Source organism: Mandrillus leucophaeus, unplaced genomic scaffold (assembly GCF_000951045.1).
Source record: "Mandrillus leucophaeus isolate KB7577 unplaced genomic scaffold, Mleu.le_1.0 Scaffold265, whole genome shotgun sequence".
NCBI classification, from domain to species: Eukaryota; Metazoa; Chordata; class Mammalia; order Primates; family Cercopithecidae; genus Mandrillus; species Mandrillus leucophaeus.
Genome location: NW_012102754.1, coordinates 105,616 through 127,256, shown reverse-complemented (window position 1 = coordinate 127,256; position 21,641 = coordinate 105,616). Strand labels below are relative to the sequence as shown.

The following is a 21,641-nucleotide window of genomic DNA, read 5'->3' as shown; positions in this document are numbered from 1 at the left end:
TTCCTTCCTTCCTTCCTTCCTTCTGACAGTGTCTTGCTCTATTGCTGTGTTGCCCAGGCTGGAGTGCAGTGACTGCAGCCTCCTCCTCTCGGGTTGAAGCGATTCTCCTGCCTCAGCCTCCCAAGTAGCTGGGACTATAGGCGCCTGCCACCACGCCCAGCTAATTTTTGTATTTCTTTTTCTTTTTATTTCTTTTTTCTTTTTTTTTTTTGAGATGGAGTCTCACTCTTGTTGCCCAGGTTGGAGAGCAATGGTGCAATCCCAGCTTACTGCAACCTCCACCTTCTGGGTTCAAGCGATTCTCTTGCCTCAGCCTCCTGAGTAGCTGGAACTACAGGTGCCTGCCACCATGCCCAGCTAATTTTTGTATTTTTAGTAGAGACAAGGTTTCACCATGTTGGCCAGGATGGTCTTGATCTCTTGACCTCGGGATCCACCCGCCTTGGCCTCCCAAAGTGCTGGGATGACAGGTGTGAGCCACCATGCCTGGCCCTAATTTTTGTATTTTTATTTGAAATGGAGTTTCACCATGTTGGCCAGGCTGGAGAATTGCTGCAATAGTTTTTCAGCTGGCCCCTGTGCTTCCTCTCTCTTGCTCTCCTCCCTTCTCATCTGCACCTAGCAGCCAGAGTGATCCTGACACTCTCAGTCTTTACTCCCTCCTTCCTCAGAGCATCAGCCTATCAAAACACCAGATTATAACAAATTTAGTTTCAAGGTCTCAGCATTATTGGCAACTCTAGAATCAGGCGATACACTCATTGAATCAGGAACAGATTCACTACATAAAATAGAAAGAGTATTCCAATGAGCTGGGTGGAAGAAGTTAGTTTTATAGACAGGAAAGGGCTGTCGAAAGCAGGAAGAAATGAAGAAAAAAAAGAAAATTTTTTTTTTTTTTGACACAGGGTCTCACTCTGTCACCCAGGCTGAAGTCCACTCCCACAATCATGGCTCACTGCAGCCACCACCTCCTGAGCTCAAGTGATCCTCCCATCTCAGCCCCCCAAGTAGCTAGGACTGCAGGAGCACACCACCACACCTGGCTAATTTTTATATTTTTTTGTAGAGACAGGGTCTCACTATGTTACCCAGGTTGGACTGGAACCCCTTGGCTCAAGCAATCTGCCTGCTTCAGCCTCCCAAAGTGCTGGGATTACAGGCGTGAGCCACTGTACAGGGCCAGACTGGTCATTTCAAAGTTACTTTCTATATACGGCTGGAACAGAGTGTTTGACATCAGTTTACTTTTTAATGATGATTAAAACAGGGGAAACTTCATTATCATGAGCTTGGTTACTGTCTGCATTATCACGTCAACTGAAACTGTCATGTTTGGGAATTTGGCTGTTAACTCTGTCTCCAGGAGTCTCAAAGGTCAGATAACAACTTAGTTTCGGTTTGAGGAAATGGAACTTTCATACAACAGATTCCATTTTGGTTCGGTCTGGTCAGCTGGGACCTAGTGCAGGAGCTTAGTCCAAACAATGGCCTCCCATAGTTTTTATTTAACAAGCTCAACTCCTTACGGTAATCCTTTAAGGCCTATGTGATCTGTGATCTGCACCCGCCCTGGCTACACTCTTTGCCCTTATGTCCACCAGCCTCCAGTGCTCCAGACACAACTGATCTCAAACACGCCTGACACATCCCCCTGGGGATTCCTCTTCCTGGACTGCCCTCCTCTCAGCTGTCTGCTTGGCTCACTCTCTCACCTCCTGAGGTCTTAGCTCAGATCTCACCTTTCACTCACCTGTCCAACCTATTTAACACAAACTCACCCATCTCTGATGCTCCTGATCTTCCTGATGCTCTATGTTTTAATTTTTTCAATAGCACTTATTTCTTTCAGACGTTGTATATGTTTTTCCTATTTGTGAGGGTCAGTGCTACTGTCCCCACCCACACTGTCCCAGGTGAATTCCACAAGGTGGGGATCTTGGTTAGGCTCACTGCTGTACCCAACCCCCTAACACAGGGCCTAGTGTGTAGGTTTTCAGAAAGTGTCTGTTAAATGCACGGGTGGAGGAGGAAGCATTTTCCTTCTGGCATTGCTGGGGAAAAAGAGCCCAAGGTCCTCCACTCACCAGGGTTCCACATTCTCTGTAGTCCAGCTGGGAAATACTATTAAAAGGACCATTCTTGTAGCCTTGATGGTGTCCCCAGCATCTGGCAATCAGGAGGGTCTGGAAGTGCTCTGCCCAGGGAATGTCCCAGGACCATGTGCAGTCTGCAGAAGGAGGCAGTGAACACGCTTGGCCTGGGCCCCATCTCAGGAGCCTTCAGATCTCCCTGGGACCTGCACAATCAAGTCCAAAATCTTTGTCTGATGTCAAGGCTAGCGCTTTTGCAAATAGGACCCCATACATCTTCCAGCCCTCATACTCCTCCATTCCCTTTTCATTTCCGGAACATTTCAACTTCTATGCCTTTGCTCTTGTGGGCACCCTCATGTAATCAGGATAGTTTCCAGCCAGGTATTCCCTTCCCTTGTTTTATAACTGAATCTCACTTTCTCTGGGACACCACTGCTCGGTCACTCTGCCTTGTGTTTTGAGAGGAGGTTGGGTGGAGCATGGGACATGGGTCAGTTACTGCCTTCACATTTCCCTGGTCATGGTGAATTTTTTAGGGGTGGGCACGTGACCCAGGCAGAGCCAATGAAGTGCGATGTCACTAGAACATGCGAGAAGAGAGGCATGAAACTGAAGCTGAGAGGGTTTGAGATCTGGAGCTACTCCTTCCTCCACCCAAACTTCAGAAGGTGAAGGAGATAGCGCATGTGAGTGAGCAGATCCTGAGGGCACTGTTTGAGCCTCAGAAACAAAGCACCTCTGAAGCTCGTCCCAATCTTGGATTCGACAGTTACAAGAACCAATAAATTCCTTTCCATGTGGAGTCATGTTGTTTTGTTACTTGCAACCTAAAGATTCCTGACTGATATACTGTGCCCAGTGCTTTTCTCTTCATATCTCTAATGTTTGGCATTCTCCCTGCCCCCCGACACATCCACTGAGAAGCCTTTCCCCAGGGAGCTACCTGCCCACATGGCATCTCTCTTTCTCGAGCTTCTAAAGCACTCAACTGCTCTTTCCACCTCATGGAACTACCTGGTGCAACCTGCACACGTCCCACCATGTCTGCCCTGCACAATTGAACGTGGAACCTGGCACACAGGAAAGGAAACTTTTTGGTGGATGGAATGGAGGGGAGGAGAACAGACGGCTGGGTGAACATAAGCTCCATGAGAGCAGGGACTTTGCCATGTGTAAACTCTGCATCCCCTGTGCTTCAATACATGCTCAGAGTATAGTAGATTCTTTTTGGAATGAATGGATAAGTTTTTTTTGTTTTTTTTTGTTTTTTTGAGTCAATGGCTGATAGAGGATTGAACAGGCAAGCAGTATTCTGCCCGCTGTTTCTTCTCCCGCTGTTTCTTCTCTTCCCCTGAGCTTTTGATGGCGTAGTCATAGCACATGTGTCACGTGCCGTCTGGTGGTCTCTTGATGTAGCACAAGTTGCCCTGTGCCTTCCCCACATCCAGTCTCTCTCAGCTCTGCCTTTAGTTCTCTCTCCTCAAGGCCCCCAATTCCCCACCATCAGGAAGGACTCTGAGCTTCCTAGTTCCCTGGGAAATGAAGCTCTAGGTCTGAAGGTGGATATTTGTTTGAGGATGCGGAGGATGGAATTCTACTTCAGAGCTCTGGAAATCTTGTCCTACAAGGAACTTCTGTTTGTTTGCCGGCCTGGCTGGTGAGATATAGCCTGAGCTGTACCAACAGGGTCTAGGTGCTCGGAGGCCCTGACTTTGTGCCCATGATGCACAGAGAGGATGTCAGGCAAGGGACACCCAGCAGGGCTTGTCACACCAGCCTTGGTGGATTTGTGTGTGTCTGTGTGTCTATGTGTCTGGGAAGTATGTGTGCATGTGTCTGTGTTGCTGTGTGGGCTGTGCATAGTATATATGGTTGTGTATGTGGTTATGATGCAGCTGTGTCACTGTGTCCAAGTGGGTCTGGTTATGTGCCTGCAAGTTTCCTATTCTTTCTTTTTTTGAGACAGAGTCTTGCTGGAGTGCAGTGACATGATCCCAGCTCACTGCAACCTCTGCCTCCCAGGTTCAAGCAATTCCTGTGCCTCAGTCTTCTGAGTAGATGGGATTACAGGCATGAGCTAATTTTTGTATTTTTAGAGACAGGGTTTCACCATGTTGGCCAGGTTAGTCTCGAATTTCTGAGCTCAAGTGATGTGCCCACCTCGGCCTCCCAAAGTGCTGGGATTGCAGGCGTGAGCCACTTCACCCAGTCCTATTTGTTCTTTCATGCCTTTCTCTATGTATGTGTGAGTGTGTACTTGCTGCAAAAGGCAAGAATATAGCAAGTAGTGCCCTGAAGCCTATGTCCAAAGGAGAGGGCAAGGGCTAGCTGCAGGTACCTCATTCTCTGTCACTGTCTTAGGTGCTATATAGTTTGAGAGCAGCTCGGCAGCTCTCACAGCCCAGGCCAGGATAAAGCCCTCTCCATCCCAGCCTTACTTTCTGGTCTGGGTCTTGGTTCCTCCTGTTGCTGTCTGTCTCCCCAAAGGCCTGACAAGGTCTGGCTCCCTAACTGCACTGCTCAAACCTTTCCCAGGGGTCTCAGGAAAGCAATCAGAATTCCTCTGACCCTCAGGCTCTGAGGCAAGGTGGGTTCTTTCCATGGGCTGACCTAGGGAGAAGCGTAGAAGTTGCTTTGCCCATGGGCAGGGCTGCTGCCCATGTTCAACGCCATGAAATGTGATGTTTTGACTCCAGTCATTCTCTATGAGAAAAGCATCTCTTTTCTTTCCCAGGTGCCTGAAATTCCACCATTGGAAAGCCACCCCTGATCTTGCTTTATTATAAACCATCTTCAGAGAGAACACATTTAGTGGACTTTCCTCTGAGGTCCTGATGAGGAAAAGGATGAGAGGAAGAAAACATTTGGCATAGAAATGAGGAATTGGGGGCAGAATGACTGGGTTGGGCGGGTGGTGACTAGAGGCATCCTTGGTGGTCGCAGTCTTCCTCCTGCCTCAAGGCCTCTGCCAGGGTTGGCTGCAGCAGTCCTCGTGCAGGGGGGAGAGAGCTACATGTGCCACGGGCCCCTCCCATGCCAGCAGGTGGGCATGGGGCATTGGGCGCCCTGCCCACACTCCAATCCTTGGGGGCTCTTGCTTCCTGGAGGGCCTGTAGTTATGCTGGATATCGCTGACTGCAGGATGGTACACTTGTGTTCACCTCACACCTCACCCGCTGAGGCTTCCCTTGGTCCCAAGCATCTCCTCTGGGGCTCTCAGAAAGGCCACAGGGTCCATTAAGTTCCTATCTGCACATGGTCACTCCCAGTTGAGACCTTCTGGTCCTGACTCAGGGAACTCAGGCCCTCAGCCCCACCCCAGCCAATCCACAGGCCAATCCTGGTCCATATTCCCTTGGGTGTGAGGCATAAAAGGAGACATAGCACCAAGGTCTAGGGAGGGCCAAGGAGGTGTGTGAAGGCTCTGTTCCTGCTTCCCCATAACCCCAGCCCCATTGTACTGGGCACAGGGCCTGGCTGGGCAGAGGCGTCATTGGTACGTTTCCCATGGACAGTCTTCCACCTTCCAGCTCCTTTCTCCTCCTTCCATGCCCCCTACTCAACTCTTCTCCTTGTGCTCCTGGTCCTTGTGGAATAGGCTGGGATATCTCAGCTTCTCCTAACCAGGCAGAGCTTTATCAAGCCCCAGGCAGACATCAGCATGTATGGGCAGCTGACCTCAGAGAAAGGCAAGCCCTGGCCCAGGGTTGGGGACAGACTCTCATCCCAGCTCAGACCCCTGCCTACTCTCTTGGCAGAGAAGAACAGGCAGCCTGAGGAGAAATGTGAGGCTGCCAGAGATGTAAGATAGAAGTAGCAGAGAGAAGCTCCACTGGCTCATCACTGGGTCAGGGGGTCCATGCAGCCTGGGCCGACCTCCTCCAAGACCCTCTATCCAGTTCCCACAATCGTTCTTTCTCCTGTCCCAGCTCCAGCTGGGGCCCTGCCATCAGCCAGCTGCAGCTATGGCAGCCACCCCCTCACCCTCTTGCAGCACTGGTAAGCACGCTGGGAAGGGGCGTTGTCTTCATTTCATAGATTGGAGGGCTAAGGCCAGGAAATGATTTGAGGACAGAAAGCAAATTAGCTGAGACTAGAAGTCAGGTTTCTAACATTTAATCTTCACTTAGGGAATTGGAGGTCAGAAATGAATAAAATACCATATTCCAGTAGGCTTCAGTCTGGGGAAGTGGGCAGCAGGCAGAAACCAAGATACAGAAAGCAACGACACGTAACAGATATGCTATGGTACAAATGGTGCTGCAGGAGCTTCACAGTTTGGAGGCCATTTCTGGCCAGAGGATGGGATGAGTGAAATCCAGGAAGGCTTCCAGGAAGGAGTAGCTGGCACTGGGATGGGCGGGAAAAGCAATACCTCTACTTTAGGGATGGTTTCATCGGAGAAAGTTTGCAAAGTCGGGGAGTTTGGAGACCAACCGTGACAAAGTTTAAACATCAAGTATGTGAAGGCAAGGGGGACCATCTGTGACAAAATTTAAATATCAAGTGTGTGAAGTTGAAGGGGAACCAGGAAAGTAAAAGAGTAACAATCAGAAGTGCTTTTGGCAAAAAAGCCTCTGGCAGCAGCGTAGAAGAGAAATGCAAAGGTCACAGGTATAAGAATGACAGTAGGAGAAGGGAAGAGGGTACACATTTCAGAGGCATCACAGGGGGTGTACTGACAGGACGGAGGCCTGCTTGTATGAAGGTGAAAGAGGAGGAGGGAGAGTGTCTCTGGGAGATGGGGTGATTGGTAGTGTTCTGAGCAGAGAGAGCAGGGAAATCAGGAGAACAAGTGGTTCAGGGAAGAGGCAGGGGCTCAGATGCCAAGTTCTGCATTGGCCAAGCTGAGTCAGAGGTGCTGGGAGACTCCCATGGGGGTCTGGGGATAGGAGAAAGCTCTGAGTTCAGCAATGATCATGGAAACCAAGGGAGGGTTGACAGTACCCTGAGGTGGGGGAGACATGGGCACTGAGGAGGGATCTTGAATAATTCCGACATTAAAGGCATCCTGGCTGGGTGCAGTGGCTCGTGCCTATAATCCCAGAACTTTGGGAGGCTGAAGCAGGCGGATCACCTGAGGTCAGGAGGTCGAGACCAGCCTGGCCAACATGGTGAAACGCTGTCTCTACTAAAAATACAGAAACTAGCTGAGTGTGGTGGGGTGAGCCTGTAATCCCAGCTACTCAGAAGACTGAGGCAGGAGAATTACTTGAATCCTGGAGGCAGAGGTTGTAGTGAGGCAAGATCACACCACTGCACTGCAGCCTGGGCAACAGAGCGAGACTGTCTCAAAAAAAAAAAAAAAAAAAAAAAAAGGTAGCGTTTCTCTAGACCTGTGCCATCCAATAGGGCAGCCACCTGAACTGGGAAGAGCTGCAAAAATACAGTACATACCAGACTTTGAAGACAGGATGAAAAAGGGAAGGTAAAAACTATTTCGTTAAAATTTTTAATAGTGATCACGTTGAAATGTCAATATTTTGGATATATTGGATAAGTAAAGTATATTATAAAAATGAATTCTGTTTCATTTTACTTTCTAAAAATGTGTTTACCAGGAAACTAAATTAGCTGGGCAAGGCGGCACGTACCTGTAATCCCAGCTACTTAGGAGGCTGAGGCAGGAGAATTGCTTGAACCCAGGAGGCAGAGGTTGCAGTGAACAGAGATCGCATCATTGCACTCCATCCTGGGCAACAGAGCAAGACTCTGTCTCAAAACAAACAAACAAATAAACAAACAAACAAAACCAAAAAACCCCACTACTCATGTAGCTTGCTTCATATTTATATTGGATGACACTGTTCTAAGAGCCTGAATTCCATAGGATATGCGATAAGTGTCGCTGAAAAAACTAAAGCAAGGTAGGAGGATGGAGGCTGATGTTTGCAAGATGCCATGTTACTCATGTCTGGGGGGAACCAGTTTCTGTACTCAGGACTTCTCCAGGCAGGCATCATCTCCCAAACCAAGTTGCCCACAGATACTCCCCCTTCCCCTGGACTTCCTGTGAGAGGAGGGTTCAGCAGAACCCACTCTGAGAGATGGTATTTTAAAGAGAATGATAAACTTGTCAGATGACTAGGCAGGGAGAGAGTGAGGACAGGCAGAACAGAGGTAGGGGGTGCCACAGGACCAGAAGGAAGGGTGGCCAATGGGGGCTTGGGCTGCAGAGGGGTGAGAACAGGTGAGAGACCCAATAGAATCCCTCTGGCCAGGTTTGCAGCTGGCTTGGCCGAGCTCACACTATAGGACGCAGGCGGTAGCGGAAGCGCACATCATGGCTGGGCTGCATGGTGCCAAAACCCCAGCGCTGCGGGTCAACATGGGGTAGTGGTGTGTCAGGGTCCACCAACTCTAAGTCAAAGTGTGTGACCATAAGCAGGATAAAGAGCTTCACCTCACTGAGTGCGAAGAACCTCCCAGGGCAGATGGAAACACCCGAACCCCAGGGCATGGTGTAGTGGTGGATCTTCTTGCCTGCCTTGAAGAAGTCCACTTTCCGGCTGCCATTAGGGTTGAGGAAGCGATCGTACTTGAAGATAGTGGGCTCCGGGTGGATGTCAGGGTCCACGTGCACTGAGAGGTAGGGAAAGAGGGCCAGGATGTCTCCACGGCGGAATAGATACTCCTGCCCACTGGCCATCTTCAGGGTATAGTCTTCATGAACCAACCTGAGGAGGGTGGGTGCAGCCCTCAGCCTCAGTGTCTCCTCTACCACACTGTCCAGAACTGGGGTGTGTTGCAGGGCACTGAGTTTGAAGGCAAAGGACTGCTTGGTCTCCAGTCTGGCCTCACCCAGGACCTGGGTAGCTTCCTCCCTCACAGCCCGAATAGCTTCTGGGTGCTTCAGGAGGAACAAGAGAGCCCAGAAAGAGGTAGGCCCCGTGTTCCCCTGGGAGGCCCACAGCATCATGAAGTTGAACTTGTCCTGCATAGCTGAGGGTACCCCCTGCTCCCTCAGAAACTGAAGCATGTTGCACAGCCAGTTGCTGATGCCCTCCTTCTCCTGGCTGTGGCTCACGGAGAGCATCTTGTGAAAGAGACGCTGGAGTCGGCCCACTTCTAGCCACTCTTGGGGCCACAGCAGGGAGTAGACAAACCTGGGGAAAAGAAGGTCAAACTTGCGGAACTCCACAAATAACTCTCCTGCCTGTAGCAGGTCCTGCTCCTTGTCCTTCGTGTAGCCGAACAAGCTCAGGTAGCCAGCTGTGAACAAGATATAATAGCAGAAGTGAAAGAGGCTGTCCTCGTGCCAGCAACTGGCATCCAGACTCCAGCCTTTTGACTTCAACATTACAAAGGACAGGCTGTCCAGCATGGTCTCATTAAGATCCTTCAAGCCATCCCCCCTCAGATGCTTGGTGCTTGCTGAGTGTATCATCTCATGGTCCCCTTGCACTGAACGGTATCCAAATACCTTCAGCACCAGTTTTTTCGCATATTGCCCAAAGTCTAGTTTTCTCTGTGTGTCCTTGAGGATGGGGCCAAAGGAGAGGGGGTCCATGACAAAGGTGAAGTACTGGCCCCCTAGCTGCACTGTGAACACATCCCCATGCTTGCTCCTCATGCGCTTCAGAAATTCAAACATATTCTTCCGGAAAGCCATGGCATAGCCAAGCCAGGGCACAGTACCCTTGTCCAGAGGGGGCTCCCGTGGCCTACGTTGTCGGAGCATCCCTGGCAGGCACAGGTATCCAGCAATGACCACCAGCAGAGCTCCCAGCACTGGACCCCAGAGCACCATGGCTATGCTCCCGCGGATTAAGCTCTCGACACACACACCGTTCCCTGGGTGCCAGAGAGCTTTGGGAGGCCTTGGAAAGTCCAGGAGGTAAAGGTCTGAGCACCTGGACCTTGCCCTGTGGCCACAAGTTATGGCAAATAACACTAGCGAGACAGTACTTGGAAGCAGCAAAATGTTCCCCTGGACTTAACACTTGGCTGACTGGTCATGTAGGGGAGGAGGAGGTAACCAGGAGAAAGCTCAAAGAGAAGCCTCCAGCTATGGTCACAGCTGCTCACCAGCTTCATACTTTGCTCTGGCTTTTTCAGACTCAGCTCTTGCACCTTCTCTCTAAGCCTGCCTTGATCCCACTCCCACCCCCGTGGCTGACTGACTATTTACGCCCCCATTTACATATGCATTTATTTATTTGCCAGTTCATTCGGTAGAAATGAATCAAGCACTTACAAAATCTCACATGTACTCTTTCATCATCTTTAGAAGATGCAACAAATGCCTCCATTACTAGTTGGCCCCCTTGGTCAAGTGACTTAACCTCACTGTGCCTCCATTCCTTCATCTGTGAAGTAGGGATAATTATAGTGCCTCATAGGTGCTGTTGTGAGGCAAAAAGAGATAAAGCCTGCAAAGCACTTAGAATAGTGCCTGGCTCATGCTAGTGCTCCATATATGTTAGTTAGTATCCTAAAGCCTTTTCTCTTACCTCTGCCCGCTCCCCTGGACCTCACGGCAGCCCTGTGCTTATCTCCTCATCCTTTCCCTAGTCTATCTTCCTCTCTGGTCTCAAAGATGTTTGCCAAGGGGGCATGGCCTTGTTGAAGTCATGTCTGCTCCTACCTCCATGTGCACACAGTACACAGTCAAAGGCAAGTGAAGAATTACTGTATGCCCTTCCACAAGAGCTCTGACCCCAATCCAAAGATAAGAGGCATCGATGCTGGGGCTTTAGATACTGAGAAGGCTGAACTTCTGGAGGGGGTGTTGACTCCATCTTGGGGTATTAGTGTGAATGAATTCATCTGAGGAGGCCACAGAGCCTCCCAGATGACGACTCTTCAAGCACAGGCTGGGCCTCTCACCTGCAGCCCTCTCACCTGCCCGACTGCTTGCCTGTACACTTCTCTGACAAGAAGGCAGAATCCTGGAATTGTAAAATGTCAGAGACGATAGGGATCTTACTCAGTCGCTTCATACTTCATTTCACAATGAGGATCTAGGTGCAGAATGCAGTGGGGACCCTCTTTGACAGCTGCCCTGGCTCGAGGCCTTGAGATAAGCTGATCATTGACTAAGGGCCTTCTGAGACATGTCAGGCCAGGTGCCTGCCAGCAGCTCAAGAAGGAGAAAGCTGTACGATTGACACCAAGGCATTAGTCAAGCAGTCTGGCCCACTGTTGCAATAGGTGAGGTTCAAACTCAATTCAATCAGTTCTGATAACCTCCAAATTACTTTTTAAATTCCTAACCACCTGAAACAGGGACTTCAGCTCTTCAGACAAAAGAGGGTATGGAACTTCCATATCCCCTCTGGAGTGAGCTTCCTTTGCCCATGAGCTTCCCCTTGGCAGGGAGTTGGAACTGTCCACACTCTGCTTCCCAGAATCCCTCTTTAATTGCTCAGGACCACCACAGTACTTGGCATCATCAACTCTCCTTAACCTTAGAATTCTGTCAGAAACTGGGCCAAATCCAATGAACTGAACCGTGTCCCCTATTTTTTAGTGGATGAACCATTATTTCACATTCATTCTTACCTCATTCATTAACCCACACTCATCCATTCATTCTCTCCTTCCTTGGAGAAGCCCCATCTATCCATTCACTAGATATTTATTGGGCACTTACTGGCAGAAATGTTGCTAAGATCTGGGATTATAATCGTGAATGAGATAGACACAATCCCTGCCCTCTTGCAGTTTATGGTCTAATGGAGGGAGAAAGATATTAAATCACCGCCCAAAGTAATTACACATGCATTTCTCATTTATTGTGCATTGCTTTATTGCACTTCACAGATACTGTGTGTTTTACAAATTGAAGGTTTGTGGCAACCCTGCGTTGAGCAAGTCTATTGGCACCATTTTTCCAACAGTTTATGCTAACTTTGTGTCTCTGTGTCACATTTTGTAATTCTCACAATATTTCATTTTTTTTCATTATTATCATTACAGCTGTTATGGTGATCTGTGATATGCTAGTATTGTAATTGTTTTGGGGCACCATGAACTGGGCCCATGTATGATGCAAACTTAATTGGTAAATGTTGTGTGTATTCCGACCGTTCCACTGACCAGCTGTTCTCCCCTCTCTCTATCTCTCCTTGGGCTTTCCTATTTCCCAAGACACAGCAATGCTGAAATTAGGCCAACTAATAACCTTACAATGGCATCTAAGTGTTCAAGTGAAAGGCAGAGCTGCACTTTAAATCGCTTTAAATTTCACTTTAAATCACAAGCCAGAAATGATTAAGCTTAGTGAGGAAGGCCAAGATAGGCTGAAATCTAGGTTTGTTGCACTGCACAGTTATTTAAGTTGTAAATGCAAAAGAAAAGTTCTTGAAGGAAATTAGAAGTGCTACTCCAGTGAATACAGGAACAATAAGAAAAACAGCTTTATTGCTGATATGAAGAAAGTTTTAGTGGCCTGCATAGATCAAACCAGCTACAACATTCCCTTAGCCAAAGCCTAATCCAGAGCAAGGTCTTAATTCTCTTCAATTCTATGAAGGCTGAAAGTGATGAAGCAGTTGGAGAAAAGTTTGAAGCTAGCAGAGGCTGGTTCATTAGGTTTAAGGAAAGAAGCCATCTCTACAACATAGAGGTGCAATGTGAAGCAGCAAGTGTTGATGAGGAAGCTGCAGCAAGTTAGCCAAAAGATGTAGCTAAGATAATTGATGAATACGGCTACACTAAACAACAGATTTTTTTTTTTTTTTTTTTTTTTGAGACGGAGTCTGGCTCTGTCGCCCGGGCTGGAGTACAGTGGCCGGATCTCAGCTCACTGCAAGCTCCGCCCCCTGGGTTTACGCCATTCTCCTGCCTCAGCCTCCCGAGTAGCTGGGACTACAGGCGCCCGCCGCCTCGCCCGGCTAGTTTTTTGTATTTTTTAGTAGAGACGGGGTTTCACCGTGTTCACCAGGATGGTCTCGATCTCCTGACCTCGTGATCCGCCCGTCTCGGCCTCCCAAAGTGCTGGGATTACAGGCTTGAAACAACAGATTTTTAATGTAGATGAAACGACCTTATATTGGAAGAAGAGACCATCTAAGGACTTTCCTAGAGCAAAGTCAATGCCCTGCTTCAAAGCCTCTAAGGGTAGGATGACTCTCTTTTTAGGGGCTAACGTAGCTGGTGACTTTCAGCTGAAGCCAATGCTCATGACCGTTCTGAAAATCCTAGGGCCCTTGGGAATTATGCTAAATCTACTCTGCCTGTACTCTATCAGTAACAAGGCCAGGTGTGGTGGCTCGCGCCTGTAATCCCAGCAATTTGGAAGGCTAAGGCAGGTGGATTGCTTGGAGACCAGCCTGGGTAACGTGGCGAAACCCTGTCTCTACAAAAATTACAAAATTTAGCCAGGTATGGTGGTGCATGCCTGTGGTCCCAGCTACTTGGGAGGCTGAGGTGGGAGGATCACCTGAACCTGGGAGGATAAAACTGCAGTGAGCCAAGATCATGTCACTGCACTTCAGCCTGGGTGACAGAGTGAGACCCTGTCTCAAAACAAACAAACAAACAAAACAAAGCCCAGATGGCAGCACCTCTGTTTGCAGCATGGTTTACTTAGGCCCACTGCTGAGACCTGCTCAGAAAAAAAGATTCTTTTCAATGTATTACTAGTCATTAACAATGCACCTGGTCACCCAAGATCTCTGATGAAGATGTTCAAAGAGATGAAAGTTGTTTTTCATGCCTGCTTACACAACATCCATTCTGCAACCCATGGATCAAGGAGTAATGTCGACTTTTCAGTCTTAGTAGTTCAGAAATACGTTTCATAAGGCTATAGCTGCTGTAGACGGTGATTCCTCTACTGGATCTGGGCAAAGTAAATTGAAAACCTTATGCAAAGGATTCACCATTTTAGCGCCGCTAAGAACATTTGTGATTCATGGGAGGAGGCTAACATATCAACATGAACAAGAGTTTGAAAGAAGTTGATTCCAACCCTAATGAATGACTTTGAGGGGTTCAAGGCTTCAGTGGAGGAAGTCACTGCAGATGGGTGGAAATAGAGAACTAGAATTAGAAGTGGAGCCAGAAGATGTGACTGAATTGCCGCAATCTCCTGATTGAACTTGAATGGATGAGGAGTAACTTCTTATGGATGAGCTAAGAAAGTGGTTTTTTGAGATGGAAACTACTGGTGAAGATGCTGGAAATACTGTTGAAACGACAACAAAGAATTTAGAATATTACATAAAGTTAGTTAATAAATCAGCAGTAGAGTTTGAGAGGATTGACTCCAATTTTGAAAAAAAGTTCTGCTGTGGGTAAAATGCTATCAAACAGCATTGCATGCTACAGAGAAATCTTTCCTAAAAGGAAGAGTCAACTGGTGCGGCAACCTCGATTGTTGCCTTGTTTTAAGAAATTGTCACAGCCCCGCCCCCAGCCGTTAGCAACCACCACCCTGATCAGTCCAGGGTGAAGATAGGAATCACTGAAGGCTCAGATGATCATTAGCATTTTTTAGCAATAAAGTTTTTTTTTTTATTAAGGGATTATATATGTGTGTGTGTGTGTGTTAGATATACTGCTTTTGCACACTTAATGGTGTACAGTCTAAACATAATTTTTATATTCCCTGGGAAACAAAATTCGTGCGACTCATTTTACTATGGAGGTTTGAAACTCAACCGGCAATATCTTCGCGGTATGGCTGTTAATTGTGACGAATGCTGCAAAGAAGAGCAGAGCATGAAGGGAGGTGGCAGTCAGGAAGGCCTCACTGATTGGGCCACACTGATTCAGCGGAGGCCTGGAGGACCACAAGACCCAGTCAACGTGTATTGTGCGTGGTGGAGGTGCTAGCGGCGGAAGAGGGGGTGCTGGTCAGGGGATGCAGCAGGGCGGCCCCAAGGTACCGACAGCATATCCACCCTGGGGCCAATGAGCCCAGGGCGCTCGGAGAAGGGGAAAGAATCTCCACAGGGTGCAGAGCCGGCAGGTTCTGTGCGGGGTTGGACTTTGACACATCGGTGGCACTGAACCCCTCTCACACCAGCCTGCACAGCCGCGCTTGCGTCCGGGGTCAGCCCAGGAGGGCCACGCAGGGCTGCCGGGTGGACAGGCCAAGGAATACGAGCTCTTCCTCAGGCGGAGATTGGCTTGCCCCTGGGAAGCCAGCCCACGGGACTGCCCTCCTCTCCCTCCCCAGGGGCTAGGGACCAGCAACCCACGCCAACACCGGGAGCGGGCGCCACGTCCCCTCCTCGCCCCTTGGGTCTGGGATCTGTCAGGGGCCGGGGCGGGGCAACAATCGAGGTTGCCGCACCAGTTGACTCTTCCTTTTAGGAAAGATTTCTCTGTAGCATGCAATGCTGTTTGATAGCGTTTTACCCACAGCAGAACTTTTTTTCAAAATTGGAGTCAATCCTCTCAAACTCTACTGGGGCTACGGAGCCAGGTAGGCCCAAAGACACACAGAGGCGGCCTCCGGGCCGGCCAGAGGGGCCGCGGACCCTCGGGAAAGGGGCGGGTGCACTTCCGGCCCCCGCAGCCGCCGCGAGGGCGTCTCCGGGAGGCGCGGCGGGGAGTAGGCAGTGTGTTGCTGACCTCTGGCGGTCGCTCTGCGGGACTTTGCACCTTGTTTGTGCTCAGGAGCGGTGCGTGTCAGTTCGGCGGCCGTGCTCTCAGTAAGGGCGTGGTCCCGGGCCGACGGGAGGACGTGCTGAAGGCGCTGCTTTCTTCCTACCTCACCGCAGCTGTTTCCGACTCGCGCTGAGCCCACTACTACCCCTCGGCCCACGCCCCTGGTAGTTGTCACGGCATAAGCCCGGCAAGAGCATCATTTTGGTTGTCCTGGGGGCGTTTTGGGGGTTAGATCCTTTATCGCTAACCTCATTCGCACATTCCATGGTGGGTAGGACAGTGGATTGAGTTTTTTACACTGGGCCCTAGTAGTTCCATGTTCCTGTCCGATGCCATGACTTCTCATTCTATATATGGCCCAGCATTTTGAGCAACTGGGCACTGACCTGAGGTTTCTGTTTATCTGCTGTGGTTCCTTTACTGGGGTTCTCCGCTGTGGGTTCTCTAGTCCGGATGCACCAGCTCTTCCGTGCGTCTTGTTTGCCCCTTTTTAAACTCTGGATGATACTGATGGCTCCCCCAGTATGTGCCACCTCTTGCTCACTGCCTCGCCCCCAGCAGTAAGCAGTACCATTGAAATGGAAATACAGGGGAGAAACTATTTCACCCGGCTTTTAGAGCAGGTAATAATCGTTTCACTTAGGGCTTATTTATGGCTCCTTTTTCGTTCTAGCTTTCCAGGTTCCTTCTGTTTTCCCGGAGGGGAAGGAACCACCTCCATGGCAGCCTGGGTTCTCGACAGCCTGGCTCAAGGGTCACTGTGCTTACTGCTAGCCTGCATCACTTATACCAGGTTGCCGTAGAGCCAGTGTAGGACATAAAAGGCAAACCTGGGTTCTTGTCCCAACTCTTCTACCAATTCATGGCCTGACCCGGAACATTTTGTTTCACACTTCTGGGCCTTTATTCTGATGTGTCAAAACAAGAGGTACTGAATTTGAGGTACTCGCCAGCAGTGAGATGCTATTATAAAGGTATTGGGTTGTGCATTCACTAATTTGCCAAGAGATATGAGGGCATATAGTGTGAGAGGGTGGAGAGATAGGGTGGGAATTGGTATGATTGGCGTTGAGCTTCTAGCCAGTGGATGGCTTTATGCTGATCATTCCCATCGCCACCAACACCATCACCATTCTTATTTTGAGAACTTACCTTGAGCTAAGTATTACACTAAATTCACGTATTTTGCCGTTTAGTCCTTATATCAACCCGATTCAGAGATACCGTAGAACTCATGGGACTCAGAATACATTTGTAATCATGACTAAGACTGATTACAGCTAGGTTGCTGGTCCCCAGCCCCTTGAGATGGTGGGGAGGGCAGCCACATGGGCTTAATTCCCAGGGGCAAGCCAGCCTCTGCCTGAGGAAGAGCAAGTATTCTCTGCCTGTCCATCTGGTGGGATACATAACCAGATCATAAGGGAAAAAGACATAGGTGGAGTCTGGAGGAATCTATGTGCAGGATTCCGAGTTCTTTCTCCCTGCCAAGAGAGATTACACAAAGCTTACTCCTCCTAGCAGTGGAAACGCAGCAACATATGTGCCATGTTTCTACCTAGGGAAGCACAAAAGTTAGTCAGTGCCCAAGGTTTTTATTGGGGGACTGGTCGTGTAGGCACCTTCTGCTGAGCATATACTAAAATTCCAGACTCCTGGAAGGAAAGCAGATGTTCATTATAAATCATGTTTGTATAAATAGTCAAGTTATAACGAACTACTCTTATTGGTTAAGTGTTGACTGGACGCACTTTGAAAGTGAAGTTCCCAGACACTAGCTAGGGGCCTACCTTGCAAGCAGGGCTTTTTTTTTGGTCTGTGACTTGCTATGTCAGTGATTTTATGCACCCAACCATATGAAGCAATAATGACCTCCTTTTACAGAGGAGAAAATTGAGATTTCAAGGGTCAGTAACTTGTCTAGAGTTGCACCACTAGCAAGTGGTACAGCCAAGAGTCTAATCAGTCTGACTTCAGAACTTGAGTTCATCCACTGCCATACTGCCAGTCCCAGGGCCTTCCTCAAGTCCCTTGTCCTTGTTCTTTCTGCCTGAAATGTTCTTTCCTTAGCTATTTGCATGACTGGTGATATGGCTTGGCTGTGTCCCCACCCAAATCTCATCTTAATTGTAGCTCCCATAATTCCCACCTGGTGTAGGAGGGACCCAGTGGGAGATAATTGAATCATGGGGGTGGTTTCCCACATACTATTCTCGTGGTAGTAATTCTCATGAGATCTGATGATTTTGTAAGGGGAAAGCCCTTTTTCTTGGTTCTCATTCTCTCATCTGCCACCATGTAAGTCATGCCTTTCGCCTGCTGTCATGATTGTGACGCCTCCCCAGCCACATGGAACTGTGAGTCCATTAAACCTCCTTTTCTTTATAAATTACCCAGTCTTGGGTATGTCTTTATCAGCACTGTGAAAATGGACTAATACAACTTATTTTATTTATTCATTTTTTAAGATATAAGATCTCAATATGTGTCCAGGCTGGCCTCCAACTCTTGGCCTCAGGCAATCTGCCTGCCTCAGCCTCCCAAGTAGGTGGAACTACAGGCATGTGCCATATGCCTCGCTTGGTTTCTTTTAATTATTCAGGCCTCAACTCAGAATTCACCTTATAGAAAGGCCCTCCCTGACTACTCTATGTAAAGTAGTCTCTTTTTAAAGTTACTTTGTATCATTAACCTATTTTAGTTTCATCAAAACACTTATCATTATGTGAAATGATCTGGTGTCTTTGTTTATTCTCTATAAAGTCAGTTTTCATCTGGGCGCAGTGGTTTACACCTGAAATCTCAGCACTTTGGGAGGCTGAGGCGGGCAGATCATCTGCAGCAGCAGCTATGGCAGTGGGAGAAGATTTTAATTAGGAAACAAAGCTTAGCAAGAGAGGGGAGCCAGAGAAGTGATGGAAGCTACAGGTTACCACAGATTTGTGAACTCAGCCAAGCACAGTGGTGGCAGGGCCTAGCTGCTACAAAGAAGACATGTTTTAGACAAATATTCATATGGGCAAAAAACTCGAGGACTGTATTTGTGACTAACTGTATAACTGGTTATTTTAGTTTCTGTTCTGTGGAAAGTGTAAAGCATTCCAACGAAGGGTTTTAATGTAATTTTTTTTTTTTTTTTGCACCCATGCTATTGATTGCTAAATGTAATAGCCTGATTGTGATGCTGAATAAATGTCTTAAATTAAAAAAAAAAAAGAAAAGTGAACAGAGCCTAAGGGACCCAGGATATACCATCAAGCAGACCAACATATGCATAATGTGAATACCAGAAGGAAAGAGAGAAAGAAAGAGGCAGAAAGACTAGTTGAAGAAATGTTCCCAGACCAAACTGAGGGTCGGGCTGCCATTTCTTGCTGCCCAATAACAAGATGCAGATGAACTGGGGAGAAAGAGAGTTTTTTATTTCTGTAACCGGTTACAGGGAGAAGGCCTGGAAATTATTGCCAGACCAACTCAAAATTACAAAGTTTTCCAGAGCTTATGTACCTTCTAAGCTATATGTCTATGTGGAAGTGTGCATTCATCTAAAGACATAAGTGATGCCACTTATAATCTATAACTAAGGTCTGAGTCCTGAAGACTTTCCTCGGGAGCCTCAGTAAATTTACTTAATCTTAATGGGTCCAGGTGCCGGTGGGTGATTACCCTTATCTTGTCTCCTGCTAAATCACAGAGGTTTGGGGAGTTCCTTCAGATCCCCAGTAAAACTTGTTTAATCCTAAATGGGTCCTATTAAGAATTCCTTTGTTATTTTGTAATGCTTCAAGGCCCAGGAAAGGCCTAGGCAAAACTCTTGGTGGGCATTTCTTACACTCCAGTCTTTGTATAAAGGGCATTGGCTCTTTCAGCTTTGAATATTTAACTTAACCACTTAGTACTGAAACAGTTGTTTTGGAGGCCTGCGTTAGTGAGACCTGGCCTGCCACAGAAATAATGTCTGAAAACTTCCTAAACTCAATGAAAATACAAATCTACAAATTCAAGATGCTCAACAAACTCCAAGTAAGATAAACTCTGAAAAACTATTATTTTTTTAAAAGACCAAAAGAAAATAACAAGTGATAGGATGTGGAGAAATTGCAACCCTTGCATATTGCTGGTGGGAATGTAAAATGCAGCCTCTGGAAAATGGTATGATTCCTCAAAAAATTAAACATAGAATTACCACATGATCTGCTTCTGGGTATATATCCAAAAGAAATGATGGCAGGAACTCAAGATATTTGCACACTCATGTTCATAGTCGCATTATTCACAAAAGCCAAAAGGTGGGAGCAACGAAGTAACCAGTGACAGATGAATGAATAAAATGTGGTATATACGAATATTTACTTGGTCTTAAAAATGAAGGAAATTTTGACACTTCCTACAACACAGATGAGACTTAAAGATATTATGCGACATGAAATAAGCCAGTCACAAAAAAGATAAACATAGTATGATTCCTCTTAAATGAGTTTCCTAGAGTGCTTAAATTTATAGTGACAGAAAGCATGGTGGTTGCCAGAAGCCGAAGGGTAGGGGAAATGGGGATTAGTATTTAATGGGTATAGTTTCATTATACAACAAACAGGTTATAAGAGACAAAGAAGTACATTATATTGTAAGTGCCCAATGGGTTCATCCTCCCCACTGCGTAGACAGAGCTGATTTATCAAAAGAGGGGAATTGCAATAGAGAAAGAGTAATTCATGCAAAGCCAGATATGCAGGACACCAGAGTTTTGTTATTATTACTCAAATAAGTCTCCCTGAGCATTCAGGGATCAGACTTTTTAAGGACAATCTGGTGGGTAGGGGGAAGCCAGTAAGCTGGGACTGCTGATTGGTCAGAGATGAAATCACAGGGAGTTGAAACTGTCTTCTTGTGCTGAGTCAGTTCCTGGGTGGGGGCTACAACATCAGCTTAGCCAGTTTATTGATCTGGGTGGTGCCAGCTGATTCATCAAGTGCAGGGTATGCAAAATATCTGAAGCACTGGTCTTAGGTTTTGCAATAGTGATTTTATCCCCAGGAGTAATTTGGGGAGGGTCAGAATCCTGTAGTCTCCAGCTACCAGACTCCTAAACCATAATTTCTTTTTTCAGACTCTTGCCGCCCAGGCTAGAGGGCAGTGGTGCAATCTTGGCTCACTGCAACCTCCGCCTCCTGGGTTCAAGCAATTCTCCTACCTCAGCTTCCCAAGAGATTACAGGCACCTGCCACCACGTCTAGCTAGTTTTTGTATTTTTAATAGAGACGGGGTTTCACCATGTTGGCCAGGCTGGTCTCGAACTCCTGATCTCAAGTGATCTGCCCGTCTTGGCCTCCAAAGTGCTGGGATTACAGGTGTGAGCCACTGCGTCTGGCCCTAAACCATAATTTCTAATATTGTGGCTAATTTGATAGTCCTATGAAGGCAGTCTAGTCCCCAGGCAAGAAGGAGGTTTGTTTTGGGAAAGGGCTGTATCGTCTTTGTTTTAAGCTATAAACTAAGTTTCTTCCAAAGTTAGTTCAGTCTATGCCTATGAACAAACAAAACAGCTTGGAGGTAAGAAGCAAGATGGAGTTGGTTAGGTCAGATCTCTTTCACAGTATCAGTTATAACTTTGCCATGGCAGTTTCAATATATTAATAAAATGTTCCATACAGCAGGCAAGTTAAACAACTATAAACATTACACACCTAAAAATAGATCCTCAAAATACATAAAGCAAAAATTGACAGAATTGAGGGGATAAATACATTTTTATAGTAATAGTTGGAGACTTATTTACCCCATTTCCAATAATGGATAGATCATTCAGATAGAGGATAAGAAAAAAGAGAATTTCATGGATAGGAAGAATCAATATCGTGAAAATGGCCATACTGCCCAAGGTTATTTATAGATTCAATGCCATCCCCATCAAGCTACCAATGAGTTTCTTCACAGAATTGGAAAAAACTGCTTTAAAGTTCATATGGAACCAAAAAAGAGCCC

At 47.4% G+C, this 21,641-nt stretch overlaps 1 protein-coding gene across 2 annotated transcripts in view; it reads right to left on the bottom strand.

Annotated features, from left to right (window-relative positions):
• Positions 1 to 10,180, bottom strand: part of LOC105542637 (7-alpha-hydroxycholest-4-en-3-one 12-alpha-hydroxylase) — a 20,674-nt gene extending 10,494 nt beyond the window's left edge. The window contains exon 1 of one of the 2 annotated variants that reach the window (XM_011984264.1): positions 8,500 to 10,180. In XM_011984264.1, the coding sequence (XP_011839654.1) occupies positions 8,500 to 9,846 (1,347 nt within the window). In that variant the 5' untranslated portion in view covers positions 9,847 to 10,180. Of the gene's footprint in view, positions 1 to 8,321 lie in introns of those variants that run through there. The other variant, XM_011984263.1, reaches the window with a different exon arrangement.
• Between the last annotated feature and the right edge of the window lie 11,461 nt (positions 10,181 to 21,641).